The sequence below is a fragment of the Lytechinus pictus genome, chromosome 16 (genome assembly GCF_037042905.1).
Source record: "Lytechinus pictus isolate F3 Inbred chromosome 16, Lp3.0, whole genome shotgun sequence".
In the NCBI taxonomy this organism is placed as follows: domain Eukaryota; kingdom Metazoa; phylum Echinodermata; class Echinoidea; order Temnopleuroida; family Toxopneustidae; genus Lytechinus; species Lytechinus pictus.
The window spans coordinates 16,116,606-16,143,158 of NC_087260.1; the positions used below are offsets into that span (position 1 = coordinate 16,116,606).

The following is a 26,553-nucleotide window of genomic DNA, read 5'->3' on the forward strand; positions in this document are numbered from 1 at the left end:
CCCCTAGCTGCCCCTGTTGCTTCAGGGGCGCCTTTAAAAATCCAATCAATAGTGTATGATCTTTGGAATGAAATCTGTCTTCAAATCCTTGAACGCTATAATGTGGTAAAATCCGTGTGGGCCAAATCACCAAAATGACTCCCCGGCCAATGGAAAGGGTTCAGTCACATGCACCCGAGAGGAACTCATCGAAAAGTGAAACACAATATGGGCGGGAATGATAACTGATAATGCCCTATAAGACACATTTATTTTCCTCACAAAGTCTCCTCTTTCTTTTCTCACACTCATAACGGGTGCCCCTGTATACAATATAGGCAAATCTAGGTCTATATCCCTATGGCGCCGCTTATATACAAACCTTTTGAATTGGGATTGCATATTGAAAACAAAACAAAAACAACTTAGGCATCCGAAAGATTCAAGATTGACACCTGAACAGAAAATAAACTTAACTATTAGATTACTAAATTAAGAACACGAATAGTCTTTAAGACTTCATGATATTAACCCGTATTGAAATGAAAATGACATGCCCCTCAATACTATTGTTGTTCTTCAAATTGTGTTTTATATCTTATTACGATATAGTAATAGATGAAATAAGAATAGCAAATTATGCATGGATTGATTTTCGATCAAATTTTATAGAACAATATATTTTTCATTTTCTATGCCTGTCGGAGTTTACAAGGAGCCAGTTTTAAGTGTGACTTGGAATATTACCAAGAAGGTAAATAAAACGAAGTACTTAGTAGTCCGCGCTGTCGCGTAGCTACATGCAGATTGACAAGGCCATTAGTTTGGGAGTATAAGGTTCACGATTGTAATAAGCTCGCTTTGCGGTGCAATGAGACATTATCAAATATTGATCGAAGAGTTATATCAAAATATTCCACCATAGTTTCTGCCAACGCTGTAAGTGATCTGATCGATGCAAGGCCGCATTGTAACGGTCATTGTCTCCGTCACCTGCAAGAGATTTTTGGCGCGACTCCTACCTGCGAAAATTATTGACCGCAACGATCTATCGATATAGGGATCGTTATTAAATGACGTCTGCTCTTTATATGAATGTATATCAGTGCCGCAATCATGTTTTAAACGTTAATTGTGTGAGAGAAAATCTCTAATTGAAGCTGTAAACAGACTGTTTGAAGTTCCCATTACCCGGGGACTATTTTATTTGGGTATTTCATGAGAAGGAAGAATAGAGTTTTGGTGATATGGGTTTAATCAATTATTCTGCATCGCATTTTATGATATATTGAAATCGCCGGGAGAATTTGTTATATTTCTTCTGATGAAGTTTCAGCACGCAATATTGTGGACTGGTGGACATCACGATTTAACTTGTAAGTATAAAATAGAGTATGAAATATGAAATACAATTTTATGATTTTTTTTTATAACTTTTTTTGAATATCTAGTATATGTAGTTTCGAGAACAATTGAAATCCATCTTTTTTATTTGGTAGTATATCTCATGATCATTATAAAAAGTAAACGACATCATTATAATATAGTATGATTAACAATCTGATTGTTGTTATTTAAGAGACTGTCGAAATGAAAAAAAAAATCGCATTTTATTGATTGCACTGTAGTAATAATAAACCCCAAAATACAGGGCCGTGGAACCGGGGGGGGGGGGGGGAGGGGGAGGCCTTCAGTCCACCACTTTTTTTTCCAAAACCGTGAACAAAAAAGTAAAAATGACCATCTGATTGTGATGTTTTTTTTTGCATGGTCAGCCCCCTCCCACTTTCAAATCCGTTCCGCGATCCCTGAAATATATCAAAAACTTGGTGATACATTAAATTTGAATCTTAACCAGTAGTTATTGTGTAGAAAATCCATCTTACCAAGAAATTTTGCTCAAAAGGTACGCCATCATGAATTTGGCGGGAAACTCACTTTTTGTGTTAAAGGTTTTTTTTGCGCTTATATCTAATTATATAGAGAGATGATGATGGTGTTAAAACTTTACATTTTGGTTCTGAATATAATTTTTTTCTATTAAACGATTACCAAGCAGGCATTTTTTCTTGCCTGAACGTAACGATTACCCAAGATTGCATAATTAAACAAAATGTTAGAAAATGAAAGAAGAAAAAAGATGACATAATTATAAGAAGCAATAGTAACATTATTCAGCCACACACCTCTATATTTGACAATCTGTTTCATTTCTTTCTTTTTCTTTTACTACTTTTAATAGAAGTAAATTGAAGTGGTCTTTTAAATTCAAATACGGCCCGTCAAATGACTTTATGTTTATGATATTTCAAACTATTTTCAGTTCACTCACTTATTGTAAATTAAAGGAGAATGAAACCCTTGAAACCAGCTGAATCCATATCAAAGAGAAAAATCAAAGAAACATATTGTTGAAAGTTTGAGGAAGATTGAATGAATAATAAGAAAGTGATGAGCATTTGAATATTGAGATCACCAATGCCATGTAGATCCTCCCATTGGCAATGCGACCAAGATCTGTGATGTCACACACGTACAACCACTGAACTAAAAATACGTATCTCTAGTTCAGTGCGTACAACTCCCTCATTACTTTAGTACTTATTTCACTTATATTCTCACTTTTCTATCACAAGGTCAAAGGTGAGGTGTTCTCTTTATGAGAGGACAAGTACAGAGGTTTCACAACATTATATCATTGATGAATCGTTTGTCATATGATTAGAATGAGCAAAAAGAGATGTTTTGGGGTATATTTTCAGTGTCCAAAAGGGGAGAGTTGTTCATCTGTGACATCATAGATCTTGGTCGCATTGCCAATGGGAGGATCTCCATAGCATTAGTGATCTCGACATTCAAATGCTCATAACTCTTCTATTGCTAATCCTATTTTACTCAAACTTTTGTTGATCTTATTCTTTGATTTTTCTGCTTTTACAAAAGCTAACTTGCTCCAAGAGTTTCATTCTCCTTTAAGCGTGATATGAGCAAAATGAAACACATTGACAATATGAGGAAGATCTACTTTTTTACAACTCTGTATTATTCGTTTTATATTATTGTGATTATAGAATGAAAAAACATTGATAATTATCGGTTTCTATTTTCCTTTTCTATGAAAGATCTTTGCTATTATCGTGAACTGCATCTTAATTGCACATTTTGTTGTAACGTGTTTATATCAAGCTTTAAAATCGACTGATCTTGATTCCATTTAATTAAAATATTTTAGCAAAATAAAGCCAAGGGTTTCAGATGAAATGGCGGCAGGCATATTTTTAGATTGTTGCTAATATATCTTGTGATAAATTGTAAGATGAAAATATACAAATCGATTTATTTTGGGGGTTTTAACAGATATCAAAATAAATGGAAGAAGTTGGGTACATGAAATAGCGGCACGCATATATTTTGAGGATTGTTGCTAAACGGAATAAACAAATAATTTTCCTTCTTATACAGATATAAAAATAAACATGTAGACGTTGAGAGCATTCATTCGATTTAAACGAGCTAATCCCCAAAAGCATCGCATCATCAATGCCTGCTGGGTTGAAAACAGCATGACGAACTTCAAGCAGCTATCAGCCTCTTTTCCCGCCGACTCTTCCCCGATATCGAGCGGGGAGTGGGTGAACCTATACACCCGGGCACACAGTCGAAGACAGAAGTGCATGAAGGATGCCGAAGTGATGCGGATAAATGTTCTGAAGCAGCGGGAGAATGATCTGGAGAAGTACCGTCGGGAACAGCTGACGGGTGGACCGGGAAAATCGAAGATCAATTCACTGACGGTCTCAAAAACACCAGCAGGTTGATTTTGTTATATTTCATATTTTTAACGATTCTATTGAATACAGTATAAATCTAAAATGTGATATGACATCAAACTATAAGCATAAAAAATAGGCATAACGAAAATGCCAATACCAATTAGTTTATTCCAATATAGAGCATATATAATCATTACAAGAAATGGAATAAGAAAGATAATTCAAGGACATTTCTTTTAATAGAAAATATTTCATCATTTTGATATTTTCAGGCCTAATTAAATGCCAATACTTGGTTAATTATAATATTGCGCATATACTATTTCAAGAGAGGGATTTAAAAGAGATGCAGGACAATTGAACACTAGAGAAAATAGAAGGATAATGAAAGAATGAAATTACGAAATACCAAAGGACTCAAAAGATAAACATTTTCTTTCCTATTTTTCTTAAATTCTAAACAATCAGTAGGCCTATATCACAAAATATAATTAATATTGACAAAACAAGTATATTAATTGTTTGGGCATTCTCAAATTTGAAATATCAGTGTTTTGAACTCCCCATGTATTTAACTCTGAATGCCATGATTATCACTCTATCACTAGCGTATCTACGGGGGGGGGGGGCAGTCTGCCCCCCCCTGACGAGCCACAACCCATGCAAAGGACGTATCCCTGCCCCCCTGACGAGCTTGAAAGACCTTTTTTGCCCCCCTGACGAGCTTGAAGACCTTTATTGCCCCCCCCTGACGAGCTTGAAGCTCTTTTTTTTTTTTTTTTGCTTGTCAAATTTTTTTTCTGGTACTAAATCCTTCATTTGTGATTGAAGACCTTTTTTTGTTTTTGCTTGTCAAATTTTTTGGCGGACGGTTTTGCCCCCCCCCCCCTGTGAAAAATCCTAGGTACGCCACTCCACTCTATTATAAATGTATTTAATTGTCAATCGAATGCAATAATAAGAAGGTATCACTCATAATTTATTGAATCACATTGTCCTATTCTTCTTTACAGCATTCAAGCCATCATCAAACAACTCACGCTCAACCGCACCCTCCAAAGTCTCTTTATATTCAGTATCATCTTCAAATTCCCTCTCACCCCCTGCAAAACTTAAATGGCCATCAAGTGTCCCACCGCGGTTGCGGAAACCTTGCAAAACAAGTCCACGTCGAAAGATACAGCCGACAACACTTCCCCCGCTCAGAGGGACTCTGGAAACAAATTACATCAACATCGCCAACGTGTACGGAAATGCCTCCCGCCAGACACCGCAAGACACGACGATAGATTATAGACTCCCGCATAAAGAGTGGAGCCCGGCAGACAGCACCCCTAAAACCCTGGACGGAAACTTGTCAGGGTTGTGCGATATATCTAAAGTATGGGAACACGGGATGTGTATCTACTGCGAGCTGGAGCGAATCGAACGATCGATCCCGCGCACGCCGCGATTTTTCAAGTGGCGCTCTAAGGATAGGATGAAAAGTTTAAGTATGAATGTTGATATCGGCGGTGAAGGCGACGGTGCCTGTGTGATCGGTGCCTGTGTGATCGGTGGCAATAACAGACCAACGGAGAGGACTAAGGATGAATACGACGGCGACGATGACAACGGGATCGTGAGGAACCTCGAGTATGAGCCCGACATATATGTTGACACCACCTCAATAAGAGATGATTTGAGCATCAGGGAAAACTATAGTGGAACAAACAAAAGAAAAGTGGAAAGTGACGAGGAGGAAGTGGAAATCGACTACGAAGCCCTGGAGAAACTTGCAAAGTGGTATGAACGTTATCCAAGCACGCCCGTGTCTTTCTGGAAGCATCGCGATCAAAGGACGTTTCAGCCTTTGTTCTAGCCAAAAGATTGTCCGATGATTAATCACCTCTTAGAGATGTTGAGCTCTATGTTGCCATTTCATAAAGCTCTTCGTAAGTTAAGAACGACTGGTGAACCTTTCTAACGTGCTTAACCGTCGCCAATGAATATACCATTGTCCACAAGAAAGGATCACTAGTCGTTCTTAACTTACAAACAGCTTTATGAAACACCCACCTGCTTACACAATGTTGCATCACCTAAGAAGATCTAGTCTATCATTCAAGAATGTGTTTGAATTTCAAAATTGTTTTTGAAACAATTCTTTTTCAAGTGTGGAAAAAAGCTTAAGTCCTCACACCATCAGTTCACAGTAATTCACATAGAAGTCAATGCATCAAATGATCTTGACATTTGTCATAAAATAATTTATTCCCACATAGAAATCTTTGAATAAGTTTGGAACTTGACACAATATATATTTGACATTTAGTCTTAATCTACTAGTCATTCACTTCAATAAATCAGTGAACAGAATACAGAATGTCAACAATGAAATGACAAATACCAATTTACCACTATATATGACATTTTGTCTTGATCTATCAGTAGTACACCAAAATAATTCAGTGAAAAGAACACTTAATTTTGAAAATGAAATAATACCTCCATACCCAACATAGGAAAAAATTTTGAGCCATCAAAATGTAAATTAAAAGATTTTCTTTACATACATATGATAGAAGCACACATGATAAACTTAACTAGCATTCCAGCAAGAAATTAGATAAAACAGTACGACACATTTTGGATGCCTGTAAGTCCCTTATATGATCCAACTGTGATGCAGTTTTGAATAAATAATATTTTGCATTGAATATGAAAATTCAAACAAGTAAAATTATCTAATTTCAAGCTTGGAGTGATGCTAAGAATACTAAAATCAAACTTTAGATTTACTGTAGCCTTGTGGTCAGAGTGAAGTCCAAAAAAATATATTTATAAAAAATATGAGAATTTGAACATTAGAAATGAAATCAACTGTAATTTTACTTACATGTACTTCAACTGTAAATTTGGGCTTTTGAACTTTATAATGATGGTAAGTGCAACTATTCTGTAACCATTACACACAATTTGTATCATGACTTTTCATGTCACATGTAATTTAATGATCATTGTTTGCATTTCATTGTCATAAATGTATAAAACAACTATTCTTTCAGCCATCTTTAATTTATTACACTGTACAGTCAAACACAATTTAGTATTCCATATTTTGTTGCATTGATTCAGTATCATTTGTCAAAATTGTGAGAGATAAGGGTTTTCATCATCAGATGACATTACAAAATTCAGTACCCTAAAGGATCTATTATAAATAGATCTTAATAAATGTTGATAATGATGTATTTTTATTAATTATCAAGTCTAGTATACTGCTCTTATTGCTAAATATAGTCTTTTTTTAAGTATTTTTTTTTTACTTTTCAGGCAAAATAAAAATGGCCTCAATAAAAGTCAACTTTATACTCCAAATGGCATTTTCATCTGCAAGTATTATTGCTAGTGAACATGTATGAGGTGCAAAAACATTTGTGTAATTATTCCTTACCCATAAAGTAACAGAAAAATATCAAATGTGTATTTTATGATGCATGCTCATTAAAAAGTTGCCCAGATTGGACCTGAAGTTCTGTCGATACCTGTAGCGCACAAACATCCGCTAGATGTACCTAGTTGGCATTCACAACCGTAACATTACCTTACATCCAAGTACTTCCCTCTGGAATGAAGTGTGCAACAAAATGCCAGATCATGGACAGGTTGATAAAATCTTTTGACAGAGTTTGCATTTTTGAATGTTTCTTTTTTTCATCAACATAAGCATTATTATTATCCTATTTTTCTCCTGAGTGGGAGGAGGGGGTTCTTAATTTTGTTCTTGTCACCCTTCTCCATTCACTTTGATCTTATATCTATTTCTGGTCCTCCTTCTGTCCACCCCCCTTGATACAAACCCTCATTTATCTTCTTTCCCCCTCTCATTATATTTTTTTGGGCTCATTATACCAACCCACACCATCCCTTTTCCCAAATAATACAAAAGGAAATTCCTTCATCTTATTTTCATATTCCCCAAAATGCAGCAATATATAGTCATCTTAGCAAATTATCAGAGAACTCGACAGCCCTTCAAAACTGAAACCACCATGGATTGTACGAATACACACATATAGCCGACATTTGGTATGTTCAGGGGGCCAGTAACACCAAGCTCATCGTAGAAGAATATCTTTACAACTGATTGCATTGACTACACTGTATAATTAATCATGAAAATCAAGCGTATGATTAATCACTAGTATTCGTGTTATGGGGCCCATGTCAATTTTTCATGAAACCTGTCAGCAAAGACAAGGTTGGTTGCCTTGGTTGCCATAGTAACAGTCAGAGGCCAGTGCTTCTTGGCCAATCAAAACCAAGAATTTCACTGAAATTGTAGGAGCTGATAATTTAATCAGTTCTGACATCATCATTAATGAAAAGGTGCTCAGAGGAGAGTATCATTTTTATGAAAGAAATTGTTGGATAGCACATCCAACAATTTCTTGTTTTATCCCAGTTACCATAGTGCTTTTCAGCCAACCAAAATCAGGATTTGACAACTTGTCAGACGAAAATGTTGATGAAACGCTCCCGTTTTATCAGATTGTTACCATAGAAACAGTCAGACACCTGTGCTTCTAATATGCTGATCAAAACCAAAGACAACAAAATGTTGATGAAATGCTCCCCTGAATTCCAAAATACACGGTCACTGACACCTCACCAAATGACCACATATCCTGGACTTGCCAATATATTTCAGTTCCATTGATTGTTTACCCTATCTAACAAATGCTAATAGAAGCTTCTGCGGATCAGAGGGGCATGTTGGCATGTTTCTTGGGTGGATTGCTCTGCTGTTTACCGGCTAACAGGTCAAGGTCACGGCAGATTCGCTTCCGGGTCACATTTGGAGGAATGATGTCATCAACAAATCCTACATGGAGAAAACAAGAAAAAAAAAAGAAAAATGAAAATACATTGTTGCACTTGCATAAATAAACCAAGTATGAATAGACTATGCAAAAGTTTCAGATCAATTTTAACCCTGTCAATAATGATAGCTGGATTTAGCTTAGACCTCCACCAGCTACTTTACCAGATTCCGCACATCCTCTAACCTAAACCAACCCGCCACTTGCTTCTGTCCTTACAATTTGGTAGGGGATACTAGTGAGGTGTTGCAAAAAATAAGGTGCAGTTCCAAATCAAGCAAACGTCCCAAAACTATGAGTTAGTCCTTTAATTAAATGCAAATTCTTAGTTGACTTCTCAACTTTCTTGCAATGCTTCATTACATATGATTTGCAATTGAACTTAAAGGAGAATGAAACTCTTGGAGCAAGTTAGCTTTTGTGAAAGCAGAAAAATCAAAGAATAAGATCAACAAAAGTTTGAGTAAAATAGGACTAGCAATAAAAGAGTTATGAGCATTTGAATGTCGAGATCACTAATGCTATGCAGATCCTCCCATTGGCAATGCGACCAAGATCTGTGATGTCACACACGAACAACTCTCCCCTTTGGGACACTGAAAATATACCCCAAAACATCTCTTTTTGCTCATTCTAATCATATGACAAACGATTCATCAATGATAATAATGATGTGAAACCTCTGTACTTGTCCTCTCATAAAGAGAACACCTCACCTTGTGATAGACTCTATAAAAATGAGAATATAAGTGAAATAAGTACTAAAGTAATGAGGGAGTTGTACGTGTGTGACATCACAGATCTTGGTCGCATTGCCCATGGGAGGATCTACATGGCATTAGTGATCTCAATATTCAAATGCTCAAAACTTTCTTATAATCCATTCAATCTTCCTCAAACTTTCAACAATATGATTCTTTGATTTTTCTCTTTGATATGGATTCAGCTGGTTTCAAGGGTTTCATTCTCCTTTTAAGATTCTTGCAACACCTCATAAAGCGAGTCATTCTGTTTCAGGTCGTCCGTCTACTTCATCTACTACAACCCATTTTGCAATTGAAATTAAGTTTCTTGTGACATTTCATAAGTCAAATTCGCCCATCTCTTTCATCTACCAAAGAAAGAGGTGATGCCCATTTGGAAATGATTTTCAGGGTAACATAAGGTGACCTACCTCTGGTGGCAGCAGGGAAAGGATTAGCAAACTTATCAATGTACTCCCGCTCTCTCTCAGCTGCCTCTTGGCCATCTCGGAAGATGATCTTTACTGCCCCCTGGGGAGAAACAAAGAACAAAGTGGAAAATACAAGATCAGGGGTAGTGCTTTATGGGAGGGGGAGGTGAGCAACTGCCCCCCCCCCTTGATTTTCAAGTAGTGGGGGAAAGAGAAAGATAAAAAATAGGAAGAAAAGGAAGAGAGAAGAAAGAAGGGCATGTAAAATGAGAGGTGTAGGGAAGTAAACCGCCATATTACTCCTGTGATTCAATTGAGAAAAATAATTGGTAATCTTGCCCCCCCCCCCACGTCCCATACCCTGGCATCTCCCTGCTTTAGATAAAAATTGAGGAAGAATGTAAATCAATGTAAAGAAATTAATGGCTTATATCCAGTAAATAAGATCACAGTTCCAGTCTAAAAAAAAGTCAGAAATCTTCGGGCCAACAGGATTTGAATCTATTACCTACTGCTTCCTGGGAATGTTATTATATTCCTTCATTTTGGGTCCAACTCAATTACCAAAACACTTATTCATGGTAACTATTAGAGCATTGTTATACTCACAGCTGCTCCCATAACTGCTACTTCAGCAGTGGGCCAGGCGTAGTTGATGTCTCCTCGTAAATGCTTTGAACTCATCACGTCATATGCACCACCATACGCCTGTAAAGTAGAAAATACAATTGTTTTGTTATCATAAGGTCCTTTATTTTCAGTCAGGAGTATCAAGGGGTTTATTTATTGAATTCTCATATGCCATAATCACAAAAAAGAATAAGAACTTAAAATGCAAATACATTTATTTTGGGAGAGTGTTCAATCCCACTGTTTGCCCCGTTCTTTCGTCCAACCACAACAATTTAATTTAACTATGGTTGAACTACATGTCTTTGAATTGAAAGCCATGTTTCTGGGGGAAAAGGTGTTTAAAGGTAAAAGACAGTAGTTGCAGCAAACAATCATTTCATGAGAAAGTCTTTTAAATCAAGTTTAATTGCTACCATATTATCATACATGTATATCTGGTACATCACTGTAAACTTATCTTTGTGGACATCTTAAAATCTTAGCTCAAAACTGATAATTCTGATGATCACTAACACAGAAATGCATATGTGGGTCAGTGTATTAATATTGCTTGGGAAAATACCTGACATTTGACAGAATTTGGTTTTTATTTTGCTCATTTCTCAGCAATTACACATTTTCTTCGAGAGTCATATGGCACAGTTTTTTTTATTTATACATACAAACCCTTGAGTGGTAATTTTATTAGATTCTGTTTGAACTCATTTTGAGACAACTGGTATTTATCTTCAAGTAAATGCAGCATAAAATAGGTTGGTGAACTGTAAGCCTCTTCTTTGGTATCTGTACCACCATGCAAACCTTCAAAGATCAGCTTAAAACAGTAGTTTGTAACTTTCAATAACGTTTTTTTTTGTGTGCCCCTCGTGGCTATTTCTATACCAGTGACATCTCACCAACCCTAAGAAAAAGATAAGAAAAGCCCTCATGAGTATGAATGCAGAATATTCTTACCTTCCTAGTGATAACAGTGATCTTTGGTACAGTTGCTTCAGCATAGGCATAGAGGAGCTTGGCACCATGTCTGATAATACCACCGTATTCCTGACTTGTTCCTGATTGGGAGACACCATAATCAATTGGAAATGAAAAAAGTCATTAGGATTTGGATTTAGGTCCACTTTCATTTGATTTCATATTTCATGTAGCAAAGCAGATTACAATCCTTGTTTCAAGGACCAGATTAGCAATCAATCACAAATTTACAATTAATTGCAAGACATGATTGATATAGGGACCAAAAATAGACTTTCTTGCAACACCCCGTAAATTGTGCTTACGACACCAACACCTAAAATGAAATCCCCCATGTTGACATGAAAATTGACAAGGAGGGGGTATTAGGTGAAAGAGGGGGGGGGGGGTCTCTCAATTACTCACCCGGTAAAAATCCTGGAACATCAACAAATGTGATCAGTGGAATATTGAAGGCATCGCAGAACCTTACAAAGCGGGCTCCCTTCACTGAAGAATTGATGTCGAGGCAACCTGTGGAAAAATTGATGTACATTCAGGTATTAGATTCATTGTCTATTAAAATAGGGACTCTTCAACTGATGGTTCACAAGTTCAGTCAAAATATTCAGAAAATTCGAGAATTATAAAAAAAACTGTACCTGGATTTGACCTTACTCCAAGATATTCTATGAAGGGTCACTTGAGTATTAACTTTTTAGTGTTATCTGTCTTTTCTTTTGCAGGGATTTGAATTAAAATTCATTAATACAGCAGTATTTTATAAAGCAACTGTTATAAAACAACTGGAACAAAGTACTTAACAAAACCAATTATAACTAGATTTCAACAAAAGTAAGATAAACAAATAAAAAAATTGTGCAAGCTTTCCATTTTATAAACGCGCTCAAATTATCAATTGTAATTGTGAGAAATGAAAAATGAAAAGATAAGTACACTAACCTGATGCGACCTTGGGTTCATTACCCACGATGCCCACTGTCCGTCCATTCATCCTGGCAAAGCCGACTATGATGTTCTTTGCATAGGCTGGCATGATCTCAAAGAACTGTCTATTGTCAACCGTCTGAAGATTTAAAGAGAATTTAAGACCACTGCATTGATATGCATCAAATACTCTCAGGGGCGTCGATCCATTTTTCAGATTGGGGGGGCAAAATCATGAATCAACTTTCCAAAGGCACTCGATCACACAAAACAAACAAACTCACACACACATATGCCTATATATATATGACTCATGAGATAGAGACACATATCTCACCAACAAATTAATGCGAGCGCGAAGCGCGAGCTAAAATTTCTTTATATTCTGACCTGAAAGCTTGATATTCTAAGCATTTTTGGTACTAATGATTAAGATGGGTATCTAAAAAACAATAGATGCGAGCGCGAAGCGCGAGCTGAAAATTTTGATATTTCGATCTGAAAAAATTGAGTTTAATGGACGTTTTTAATAAAGAACAAGATATATATCCAACAAAAGATTATTGCAAATCGAAGTGGGAGTTCTTTTGAGGTCTAGAACTGAAAAAGGGACATTCTATTCACCTATTTAATCATGAAAAGTATGGGTTTTGCTACAGAAATGATGCGAGCGCGAAGCGCGAGCTAAATTTTTTTTATATTCCAATCTGAAAATCTGACATTTTGAGCACGATTTTAGATAAAGAACGAGTTGTGTATCTCAACCTCGCTTGCTGATTTCTGTGTAACATTACAATCTTATTTTATTTTTTGCACATGTGGAATTATTGGGGGGGGGCAAAACGATATGTTTGCCCCCCCCCCCAGCCCCCCCCAGGATTGACGCCTCTGAATACTCTCCATAAATTGTTATGGGTTTTGTTTATTACAAATTACACAAATAGATGGATTCTCAAAATCATTGGCCCGTATTCTGAAGTCGGGTTTGATTTACACTCTGGTCTAAAGTTGTGGTTTAAGTATAGAAAGCCAATCTTGAACAGTAGAGGTTCATAGTATCAGCTCATCTGACTTTCAAATCATTCTTAGCTGTAAGGGAAGGATTAATAACGGAGTTGCCTTCACCATTAAAGAACTAGGTAAGAGTACAGTAAACATAAGAAACATACCATGTGAACAAATTCTGACATGTTTGGCTTCTAATAATTTTAGCACAGAGTTAAACCCGAGTTCAGAATACGACCTATGACTCTGCAATTATCAGATCAATATAGTACATATATTGCATCTTCAAATAATGACCTCTGTAACCTGCGACCTTTGACCTCCTGACAACAGATTCTTAACAGATCATTGCCACTCATATATGCACACATGAATCACATTTGAAGTCAAACAGCAAACTGCTCTTAATTTATCAGAAGACATATCAATTACTTTATGACCTCTGTGACCTTTGACCTCATGACCCCCATACCAATCAGATCATCACCCCTTCCATATACATTTGAACTTGAACCCCAATACAGCTACAGTTATTGTGAGAACAAGATATTTTATCAACTTACTGCAAAAATTACATCTTTCATACTGTATGGTTTGTTGGATTCTAGAGGTACTAGGTTATCTAAGATTGGTACAAGACGATCCCTGAAAAATAAAGTAAACAAAATGAGGCAAAATTAGATATCAATGAGAATAGAGATGTAGGTTAGTAGAATACAATAGAAAATAAATGGTTTATTAAAAAGATATCAAACCTTGGATCTTCACATTCTATAATCAGTGCACTGTCCCTGTTGTAGTAGGTTAACATTCCAAAGAAGGGTTGGACTAAAATTCCGGTTTAGTCCAGAGTTAAAGGTCAAGTCCACCCCAGAAAAATGTTGATTTGAATAAATAGAGAAAAATCAAAATTATTTTAATGCTGAAAATTTCATCAAAATCAGATGTGAAATAAGAAAGTAATGACATTTAAAAGTTTTGCTCATTTTTCACAAAAGAGTGATATGCACAACTCAAATGATACAGTCGATGATGTCCCTCACTCACTATTTCTTTTGTTTTTTTATTGTTTGAATTATACAATATTTCATTTTTATAGATTTGACAATAAAGACCAACTTGACTGAATCATTTAGTATTAAACAATGCACATTCCACATGTTCAGGGAGGAATTAATCGTTGTTTCACTTGACAATGAAGAGAAAAATAGAATATTCCCTATTTCATTTAATAAAATACAAAAGAAATAGTGAGTGGATGATGTCATCAGTCTCCTCATTTGCACACCCACCAGGATGTGCATATAACCGTTTTGTGAAATTAAGCAAAACTTTAAAATGTCATAACTTTCTTATTTTACATCCGATTTCAAAACTTCTGTGATATGCTTGTTGGATATATCTCTTTTTATTCAAATTAAATTTATGTTGGGGTGGACTTGTCCTTTAAACACTGGTTTAATCAGAATACCATCCCATGGAGCTATCAAAACCATAAGAACCTTACGAGAAATGACAAACCTTGGATCTTCACATTCTATGATAGGAGCACTGTCCCTGTTGCTTAGTGGAAGGTAGCTGAAGAGTTGTCTCATTCTAGACAATGCATCTATGTCGTTCTCAAAGGCACCATGTGCTACACCTGCAAAACCAAGATTGGCAATAATTGATACGCAATATTTAATATTCAGAAGAATTCAAATATGAAATCATAGAGAACATTCTTAATTACAAGCATTCCAATGACAGCAATAACAGACACCCCAAATATTTTATAGAAAAGTCGGGATAATTTTGTTCATAGATAGAAAAGGAATAGCATCTGGAGTAAAACTTTGAAAGAGCTTGAAGAGTCATAATACATTAACTCTCTAGCGTTCTCTAAAGAAATTGTGAGAATAACGGGAGTTTATAAATCCAAATTCACAAACATGGGTTAACTTTAACCCATGGAATAATCTACCCCACCTTTGTCAATTGCAAATTTAAACAATCCAGGGGGCCGTTTCATAAAGCTGTTCGTAAGTTAAGAGCAACTTTAAGAACGACTGGTGAACCTTTCTTACGCACTCAACCATTGTCAATGAATACACCATTTTCCACAAGAAAGGATCACCAGCCGTTCTTAACTTACCAACAGCTTTGTGAAACACCCACCCGGGTTAAAATGATGTCAAATAACACAATTAACCCTTGAGTTGAAGTTAACGGACCTTTGTGAATTCAGGTCAAGGACGTCAACATTTTTTCCTCGTCAAAGGAACTAACCTGAGATTGCTGTGTGTGTTTTAGCTCCTCCTAGCTGTTCATAGGTGACTTCTTCTTGCGTCACTTCCTACAAACATAATGAAAGAAAGAGTCATCACTTTGCATACTGTCTCTGAACACCACAAGCCAGTATTCTGAACTTGGGTTTACCTTAGACCGTGGTATAACTCTGGGCTAAAATTATGGGAAGCTAAACATGTCAAAATTTGTTCACATGGTATGTTTCTTGGTTAACTTAGTCCAGATTGGATCTTGGTATATGGAAGTTCCCTTTCCCAAAGCCAACATAGAGGGCACATGTCTCCCAATCTCTAGTCCAGTGCCACGAGGAGGGAAGATGAGTGGATTGGCACTGAATTAGAGATTGGGAGACATGTGCCCTCTATGTTTGCTTTGAGAAAGGGAACTTCCATATACCAAGGTCCAATCTGGACTAATGTTAACTGTGTTTTTTCCTTATTCTTTAATGGTCAAGACAATTATCTTACGTGTCCTTCCCAGACGGTTAAGAATGATTTGAGAGTCAAATGAGCCGCTACTACGAACCTCTACTGATCCATAGTTACACCACAACTTAAGACCGGAGTTTAAATTAACCCGACTTCGAAATACTGCTCATGAATTTGAGCTTAATCAAAGAATGAAATAAAATGTTCTTTTTGGTTAATTTCTCTCAGCAAAAAAAAACAACCAAAAAACAATTCATCCAAACCATACTTGGCTGCTTTCGGCTCAGGAGAAGTCGATGGGTAATGACAGGAAGAAATTCCTTTAAAAAAGCAGTGAGTACAGAAATTGGTAGACTAGCTTCTATAAGGTAACATAGCAACACCTTGACCACCTAACAAGGTGGACATGTGTTCAAAATTATTTTCATTATCATCATTATTGACACAAAGGTCAGTCAAATCCCACCCTCCCCCTTGTTTATTTTCCAAACTTACCTTTACTACATCAGGTCCCGTAATGAATAAATATGATGTATCCTGTTAAAAAAATAAACATGAAATAGAGAAGCATAATAGTTAGAATACTGTTCTCACATACCAAATATCCTGTCAAGAACTCATGGCGTTTTAAGTAAGGTATGATGTATAACTTAGGGATCCCAGTGTTTTGTTTTCTAGAATACAGATTCCGCGTTCACATTTCATGCTCTTCACTGATGTACAAAACATATGATAAAAACAATTATAAACAGTGAAATACTTAGAAAACACAGAAGTTTCAATGGAGTTAAAGCTTGGCATACATATGCTAAACACTGCCAACAAACTTGATGGACATATTTTTCACTTATGCCCAGTTTTGTTTTATGATTTCAACTTTTTTTTTGTAATTTATATTTGTTATCCTGAAAACTTGTGTTTTCTGTGATACTGTGAATTCTTTGTTCTGCTTGAAATCTGTGATTTTCCCCCTTATTTTCCATATCCTGGAAAACTTGAACTCTAGTATAAGTGTACAAGGTATAAACATTGGAAATGAAGGCACCTTATCAAAAATATGTCCAGCATCTTTTGAAAGAAATCCAGTTGTATAAGGCACACAGCATCGTTCACATTTGCTTATTCCACATTCCCAATTGTTTTTGATGAAATGTGAAGATTACTAATGAAAAGATGCAAGATTTAGGCACATTATACCTAACTTAAAAACCACTAAGTTTATATAGTTAGATGAATTATGAACCACATTTTCATTTGACAAAGTGCAAAGTAGACATAGTTACAGTAATTTGATTAATGTCAAAATATAAATATACTTGCTTATTTCGGAATGCATTATCAATACCATACATTCTGCTTTAGATATTATTGATATTCTCAGATATGTTTTGTTTCATAAAAAAATGACCCACCTTGACCATGAATGTAAAATCAGTTAATGCAGGAGAGTAAACAGCACCACCTGGAAAATAAATAAAATAAATCAAAATCAGCGAAAAAACAAAAGAAAAACAAGTACAATTATAGTATATAAATCATTTCTCCCCACCAAAGATTTGTTGAAGATAAAAAAAAAAACATACTGGGTGATTTCAAGTTCAGTGTTGACCTTTTGGTGTTGGTGTTAGGTCAATTTTAACACGAGTATAACACCAAACATAAAATGAAGATGGTCCTGAAAAGACACTCACTAGTTGCTGGGATGTCAAGAGGTGATCTGGATCAGTTTTGCAAACTCAGAATAGGTTTTGGAGCTAGGGGAAGCAATCAAATTTCCAACATCGACACCAACGCCAACACCGGACTTGACATCACCCATTGACATTGCAAGAGATTTCTTTGGTGTTATCCAATGTGCATAAGCTGTTTTAATATTAAATTGCCACTTAGTCTATAGCCACTTGGTCTACTTTCCATACGGTCTCATAATCTCATCCCACATGGTCTAATTCTAGTTTGTCTATAGACAACCAGTTTGTCTTAGTAACCAATTGATGTAATTGACATTTTTTTTGCTAACCTCCAGTTAGGCTATACCCACTTTGTCTAATATCAAATTGGTCTAGCACCACTTAGTTTATATGATGGTGAACTGTTAATGAACCAAACATCAATTTTGATGTTTTTGACATGTGACCAAGAATGTCAGTTAGATCATCTACGCTTTAGACTAAATGGCAATTAGACTAAGCGGGTATAAGACCTAAGTGATAGTGGACCTAATGGGTTCAGCCCATGTGGTATTGGACTACAGTATCTGAGATGTGGACCACCTGCTTAGAGACCAAATGAATAAAAACCACTTCACCATAATGTCTCATCAGTCACATTTTCAAACAAGTTTGTTGCTCTCTCTCTCTCCACTTCCTAAACACCCATTCCTAATCTACCTTCATTCCCTTCTAACAATATTCCATCAACCTACCTGCACATGGGCCCATGATGAGGGATATCTGAGGTACAACGCCGGAGGCCATCACATTCCTCTGTAGAAAGCAAGATAAAAAATAAAAATAAATACCAAAGAATCCATCTATGAAATGTATGAAGCATTTAACATCTTAATACACTGCAGGAGGCCAGGTGGGTGTTTCATAAAGCTGTTCGTAAGTTCAGAGCGACTTTTAAGAACGACTGGTGATCCTTTCTTACGCGCTAATCCATCGCCAATGAATATACCATTTACGCAAAGAAGGGATCACCAGTCGTTCTTAAAGTCGCTCTTAACTTACGAACAGCTTTATGAAACACCCACCAGGAGCTTATTAAAAATTCAATCAGTTAAATCAAATAGATGCACTTTAAACTTTGATTTAAAGACACCAACCAAAGCAAAAAGTAAAACTGAAAAATCATATATTGAAAGCTTATAAGCTCTAGGGTGTTCTTGTTGTTCTATCAGATTTGGGGCTAGCTAACATCCCTATCTGCATTCTAATTATTTATAACACCTGTTCCAGTCATTACAATCATCTTAGCCACCATCTGAAATATGGTGCATATGTCTTGCTTCTGCTACAAACGGAAACATCTTTCCGAGAAGCCCATTACCTGGAATATGTCAGCATAACCAGCCAGTGATTCTACCCCTTCCTGGATGCGAGCCCCGCCCGAGTCGTTGAGACCGATGACCGGAGCCCCCACCTGCATGGCTTGGTCCATGACCTTGCAGATCTTCTGGGCATGGGCACTGGAAAGGGACCCTCCATGGACAGTAAAATCCTGAATGGGAGAGATAATAATAACAATAGTGGCTCCTTGGGCCTTAAAAAAAATTGGTTTGTTTCCCTCATCCGACCTTAAAATGCAAAAAACAGGGTCACTATTTTTTTGAGCAGACCCATTTTGACATGTTTGATTGCATAATTATATAATCCCATGTGTGATTTTGTTTGTGCAGCACAGCAGCAAAGGTATTAAAAGAAAAGAAAACTGACTGACCCGTCTGACTTCGTCTTACGAAGGCAACATAACAATCTTTTTAGGCCTAATATGCGACACAGGTCCACCTTTCTGTCGCTTCAAGAAATGTCCACAAGAACATTTGAATTAGAATAGAAATATATAAATATCATTATTTGTAGTAGTATAGAAATACAAATAATAATAGAAATGTTTTGATAATTCTTCATATTTACCTGACTGAAGATGTAGGTGATTCTTCCATTAATGAGACCATGACCTGTAACCACACCATCTCCTGGAAACTGGAAATGAAAACAAGAAGTATTTACTTAAATGCAAATACTACCCCCCCCCCTTTTTTGGATCTGGGTTTGATTCCCACTTGGTGCACTAGTGCTCTTTGGCAAGGCATTCATTCTCATTACCAGGTACCTCGGAGAGGACGTTATGCCGTTGGTCCTCTGGTTACTTGCTTTCAAGCATTCATGCTTTCTTAACAATCAGGTAGAAAATCACCACCATATGCCATTTGGCTCTATCACCAATGCCATTTAATTATCATTAATGCTTGCCATAAATAATCACTAACTGTCAAGTACATGTCACAAATCATCATAGCAATATATTTCTAAAATTCTTATTTTTGCGCGATTTTTCACTATATCCTTTAATTCAATTTTTTTAAAAATAAATCAGTTCATTGTACTTTGCATAAAAAATGCAAAATATACCCACGATCACAATAAGTATGGCCATGCGTTTTGAGTTGGGCCCATTACCGTTACAACTCAAATTTTCTTCCAAAATCGCACCATTTTATACAATTGTATTTTTTTCTTATGTTTGACATCCTATACCCATAAAAGTATATATATTCTGAAAGGAAATTGTCTGAGGAATTAAAAAAATGCAATCAGAAAAGGCATAGGGTAATGTCATAAAAAGTTAAAGATAAAAATATGTGGAAAACTGTGAAAAAAATATACTTCCCAATAAATCTGAGAATCAGATATACTTTACACCCTATAGGGAAATAACATTCATATTTCAACTCTTTAGAGTGCAACCTTTCCAGTGATATATAACTTGTTAGGGATAACTCTACTAATTGGGCGCAATCATCTTTTAAGACCATATTTCACGTCACAATTTTTCGGGTAAATATTATCAATGCTTGATTTACCCCTAAAATATTAATCAGTCTTGCCTTTAGTTGCATAAATACACTTACAAACACTAACCAGTATATTATCATATATTTACTGTGGTTACTATGAATAAAAAATTTCATTTGACTCAAATCGTGGGATTTGTCACCTCTTGGCTCAAAGACCGGTGGACCACAGGTTGACAACTGAGCTAGTCAGGTTTAACATACATTGTATAAATAAAGGAAAAATGTGAATACACAATGAAAAGTTCTCATTACTGCTTTAGCTTATTTAAACTCAGTGAGAAAAAAACAACTAACATGTTATAAATAAATCCGTACACCTGGCAAATATACTTTGTTATTTTGTAGTGTTATATTTTAAATATATCCTCTTGCTCAACATTCTGCAGGACATGGTCTCTTGGTACTGGGTCAATTGAATGTCAATGCACAGAACACATTCTATGGGTAAATTTGCCTCTGTTTAGTTTAATCTTTGTACCAGTTTCATTCTCAAGTAGTTTTTTGATAATTTGGAAAAATATTCTCTGAACACTTTTGTGCCAGCCAAATATGTGTCATCTACTGATTTATAGATGCAGCGTGATGTAACATTAAGAAAAAAAAGTAAATACATGTAGCATCAGATGAGGGCTTTATTGCAACAAACAAGTTTTCATTAATTAAAATTGCATAAAAGGTGTATTTGCTATCTGTTAAATGTTACCAGAATAATCTGAAGATTCGGACACATCAAAGTTATTACTATTAGTCTATGCTGTCAATATTGAAACCATGAGGTCATAATTAACAATAGATTGATTTATCTCTGAAGTCTTTAATTAGTTTGTGTTTTTCTTTTTGAAATTTTTGCAGCTTTTAAATTTTATTGAAGGTGTATACCCACAACTATATTTTATCTCTCCTCATTTCCTATACCACCTATTTGCGGGCCCAACACAAAACGCATGGCCGTATGCATTATATTTTGACTCGTTAACTTAATCAGCAAATAAAATTCAACCATCCACCTACCTTTTTGTCATCAGAGTCCATTCCAAAATCAGAGCACCTATGCTCTGCAAACATATCATACTCAATGAAAGAGCCAGGATCTAAAAGCAAATTGACCCTCTCTCGTGCAGTCAATTTCCCCTGTAAAAGAAAATGGACTTGAGGTTTACTTTTGGACTGTTCAGTCATAAAAATTTATTATTTTCAGAAAATGCCCTGATAAAAAATATTAATGGAATTTTAAAAAAAAAGTCACGAGCATTCAATTTTAGATTTAGTTTGACATTTCATACCACAATTGAGGCTGGGGTTAAGCTTATGTAACAATCAAATTTAAATGAAACCTTTTTCCCCTTTTATTTCTAAAATTCCTTTAATTTGCTCTGAAGCTCCTTGAGTTGAGCATCTGAATATGATGGGAAGAATGATAAAGAAATTCTATGTATCACTATTATTATCAATCCAATCAGCGGTTTAATAACCATTTCATAATGACATTGGACTACATGTATCACTGGAATCACTAAAGTGAACATGAACATTGGCTTACTCACAGATAACGACTGGTCATTATTATTTTTTTTCCAAAATCTTATCTTTTCTCTCTACTCTTTCCCCCACTCCTTTCCATTCTTAATTCTGGATCATTTGTTAGAGGTTTTTTCGTGTTCTTGCCTCAATCATCCTCAATCTCCCTGAACTTTATATTAGACTAATTTCTTAAATTACATTTCTCTTCCTTTTCTTTTATATTCCATTTCCTTTCCCACCCCTTTTTCTCATTGTCATCCCCTCGACCCTCCTGCTCCTCATCATTACTATCAACCCCCTCAGGCCTTATCATCATCATCTTCAAGATTTCATCAATCATCCTCATCATCATCAATGAAAATACAATGACATCATGACATCGTCTTCAAGATTTCATCAATCATCGTCATCGTTCAAGATTTCATCAATCATCAACATCATCATCATCATTATCATCATTATCCAAAATTTTCGTCACCATCATCATCAAATATCACAAATGACTTATGAATTTTTAATTTTTATTGACAGCATCAATGCTTCAATATGCACAGCACAGAATCCTAGGTATGGGACCACAATACAAAGCTTACTCTTTTATGTTGGGCCTCTATTCTATATTTTCCGCCTCCTAACAAAGCTTGTTGCCTCTTTTCTTCTATTCTTCCTATGACATCTGTCATCGCAGACACAGAACTGCACTGACGTCTTGATATAGCTGGCCATCTTGACAATATAACACTGTTTTTAACGGCCAAACAGATTCTTGAAACGTGAACACTGGCCATATTTATTCACTTCCGGTTGAAATAACTAAACAGCATATATCTACCTAAATTCACGTTTTAGGACTACAAAGTTGTCCAAAATCGATATGAATAGATATATTTGAAATATTGATTACATTTTCATTAGTATTTGTAGCAAAATAAACACGACCATTGTTTATTTCCAAGGGTCGTCTGGGTCAAAGTTCAGATCGTGACGTCAATAGCACCGGTAAACATCGATTTACAGCTTTTTTCTGGTATGTGACGCTTCTCTTGGCTTGATCAAGATTTGCTCGCTAAAAACGCTCGATAACGCGGGTTTTAACTCAAATTATTTCCATCAAAGTATCGATATGAATGCCACGGCACTTTATGTGTCTACATGCAGGTATATATTGCAAGCGGATTTCGAAAATGGCGAATCTTGGGGCGATCTTTACCGCTTATTGCCCTATCTAAGACAGTCTTTGTCATGTTGCGTTTGTGGGTCGCTCTTGAACGATCCTAGGGGACCAACGGATTCGAATTGTCAACATTTTGTTTGCCGGACTTGTGTTGGTGGGAAAATGCTGCTAAAGCCATCTTGCAGCTGGTGCAAAAATTATGACAAATTTGCCGAGGTGCGACAACTCAGAATACTATTATCTTGCTACAAAAAACTATGCGAATACATAGCTGCCACACCCATCGCGCGAAGTTTTATTGGAACGAACGGCGAATCGAACAGCACTTTGACTATTTTACAAGAGGGAATGGCGATCAACACGACCCACGGAAACAACAGCGCCGGTCCGGATAAGAATCCTCATATTCTGGATATCTTGGCGAGGGTTAATCGCGAGAAAACTGAGAACGCTGACACCAAATCACCAGGGAGACGCCGTGGGCGTCCCCGACGGGACAGAGAAGGCTCGGGGGCTTCCCCAAACCCGCATCTCTTTGAGAACCCGGAAGTTCTATCCCATACGCTGGATTCGCCATTAGATGGACTTTGCAATGGCCTTGATAGTTCAGATCAGTTTGATATGAGTAGTGACCACTCTATTTACAGTGCATCATTTTCTTCTTGTGGTTCACCTCGGATCAAAATCAAACGCAAGCGACTAAGTAATGACCTGAAATTGAAGATCAAAAAGAAGAAAAAGAAGCATGACAAAATTAAAGAGCGAACATCGGATCGGGAAGCAAGGAATGAAAGGAAAAGGAGGAGGCATCGATATCGAAAAGCAAGCGATGAATCAGAAAGTCCAGTTGACTCTGAAAAGGAGAAGCTTGTGAACGGGGACTGGACAACTAGCTCGCCTGAAGAGGACACACCAAGGAAGCAATCCGTCGTGATCTCTGGACACAGAGCGAAGTTGCTGAAAATGGGACGAATTCTACCGACGGTCGTGGGATGCCGCTGCGGAACCTGGGGAAAAACTCCCGGAGCCAACACCTGCAGAGGAAATAGATGCCCTTGCTTTATGTCTGAGAAAGGCTGTTATAAGTGCAAATGTAAAGGGTGTCGGAATCCTATCCCTCCCCCTGAGAGCCCTGCCCCAAAGAAGAGACAGCGCCATTCTTTCAGGACTGACATTCACGGTGAAAATGAACTGGACACTGATGCTAATGATATGTAGTTGTCAAGAATTTGGTTTAATCATTGATTTTAAATCTAGAATTTTCTGTTCTGTAGGGTCTCTCTCTTGTGCATCCTAAAAAAATTATGTTCTGATTCTTGTAATTTTTTTTAAAATTCTCACTGCTCTATGTTGTCTGTTGACTTAATTGTTAAGTACTTAATAATGTGGTATTTAGGATTAGAATTTGAGTACATGTGCTGGATTTGTTTATCAAATTCTACTCTTTCTATGTATATAAAAAAAGAATATGCAGTTTATTGGTATTCATTGAATTTTCACGGCTATAAGAATTTATTCATGTCTCATTTTCTTTAAGATTAGGATGATGAAGGTCTTGAAGGAATTATTTGTAATAAATTATTTAAAAAAATAGGTTTGAAGTAGAATGGTTTGAAAATCTTTCATAAGACTCATCACTCCTGGGGGGTGTTTCACAAAGATTTAAGTATGACTAAGAGTCGCACTTAAATACCGAGTTGCGTACGGTATGAAAGCCCTGATCGCATTGGTCAGATCGTGTCATGAGGATGCGCACTACTGCGTATCTATCAATACGATCGCGCGTTGCATATCATGTATGCGTCGGCATTTAAGTGTGACTTAAGTCATACTTAAATCTTTGTGAAACACCCCCCTGTTTTTTCAATTGAATTTTATAATCAATCAGGTTCCCCAAAACATTTGCACCAAAGACTTTGTTTCCAGTTGAGAACCATGTTTAAGTGCAGAGAAAACTTAGATTGGAATTAACAGAGTTGCTTGTATAATTGATAAGAAGTGATAATAATTGATAATGATAATAATAATGATAGAACTTTCTGTAGTCATGTTATGAGAGTAAAATAATGAAAATTATAATATTAGATAATAATAAACAAAGTGATCATGATGAACATTTTAGTAACCTTGTAGAGTAACTGATCATGGATCTGTATGAGAAAAGTATTTATAAAGAATTGTTCTTTTTATTTCAGAGAACACCTTCGTACTTTTTGATAGGATCCAGCTGCCATATATACATTGTGATCACTAACATGCGATTGGTTTGTTTCATACACTTTTTGTAAAAACTATTGTGTTTACAATGACACCAATCAGTGTTGGACCACTCTTTCAAGTAATAAAAATACACAATGGAGTTTGGACATATAACACCTAACACTATTGAAATACCAGAATATGTGGTAATTGCTAAGTAACACTAATGTGATCTAACACCAAGCTTTACAAATTGGTGTAAAATGCATGTTGTGGTTCTCTGTATACACTAACTGGTGATGCACATGATTTTAATACCACTTTTTGCTAGTCTGCAAGCACAGACTTAAAATGACACTTTAACCAATTTTATAGTGTGTAGAGTTTAGAGACTAGACTCCAAACTCCTGATTTCTGCATATAAGGAGAAGCAGCCAGAGTGCATGAGTGAATCTAGTCTTACAACTTCAGACTCTGCATTGCACTATGGCATGCAAATTGGGAAAAACTAAAGGTCTTGCTTGCAGACTAATTACTTTGCAGTGTAGGCACAGTGTAGGCGATTTTGAAGACTCGTATGACTGATTGCCCCCCCCCCCCTATTCACTCATTCAAAATGTACCCTCTCCCCCATATTAAGTAATTATCCTCATTTGAAATTTTTAATTCTCTGAAAGTATTGTACTCTTTGTAAGATATTGTAAATATTAAGTGTACTTCACTAAGTCATCTTAATGCGGGTAATGTACATTCTAACTTATTTTTATAACATGTATATAGTCGAAACTCATTGGTTGAAATTGTACTGATTTTTGTAAATACCAATCCTTCGGAATGTGAAATTTGTAAATATTGTACATAGGATACATTTTGATGACTGTATAGTATGCCATGTCCACAAGCAAGAATTACAATTGAATTGATAACAGACCGTTACAATTTTTTTCCTTCATAATGGTTGTTACTCTTTATTTTCTGTAATACTCAGAGATAAAGCTCCAATGTAATCAAAATTATTTAATTCACCAG

General features: G+C 36.1%; 3 protein-coding genes across 3 annotated transcripts; 2 read left to right on the top strand and 1 right to left on the bottom strand.

Moving 5' to 3' along the window:
* The first annotated feature begins 781 nt into the window (after positions 1-781).
* Positions 782-7,105, top strand: LOC129278537 (uncharacterized). Its single transcript, XM_064111500.1, has 3 exons — positions 782-1,355; positions 3,442-3,792; positions 4,766-7,105. The coding sequence occupies exons 2-3, from the start codon at positions 3,543-3,545 to the stop codon at positions 5,611-5,613; spliced, it is 1,098 nt and encodes a 365-aa protein (XP_063967570.1). The 5' UTR covers positions 782-1,355; positions 3,442-3,542; the 3' UTR covers positions 5,614-7,105.
* Positions 5,981-23,769, bottom strand: LOC129279158 (propionyl-CoA carboxylase beta chain, mitochondrial-like). The gene is made up of 16 exons (XM_064111499.1): positions 22,745-23,769; positions 21,642-21,761; positions 19,687-19,755; positions 19,100-19,270; positions 18,474-18,534; positions 17,461-17,510; positions 16,544-16,585; positions 15,600-15,666; positions 14,853-14,973; positions 13,895-13,976; positions 12,342-12,465; positions 11,805-11,912; positions 11,379-11,479; positions 10,401-10,499; positions 9,792-9,891; positions 5,981-8,619 (listed from the first exon to the last, which is right to left on the bottom strand). The coding sequence occupies exons 1-16, from the start codon at positions 22,937-22,939 to the stop codon at positions 8,498-8,500; spliced, it is 1,632 nt and encodes a 543-aa protein (XP_063967569.1). The 5' UTR covers positions 22,940-23,769; the 3' UTR covers positions 5,981-8,497.
* On the top strand, positions 23,134-26,501 carry LOC129278738 (uncharacterized). Its single transcript, XM_054914879.2, has one exon. The coding sequence runs from the start codon at positions 23,275-23,277 to the stop codon at positions 24,541-24,543; it is 1,269 nt and encodes a 422-aa protein (XP_054770854.2). The 5' UTR covers positions 23,134-23,274; the 3' UTR covers positions 24,544-26,501.
* The last annotated feature ends 52 nt before the right edge of the window (positions 26,502-26,553 follow it).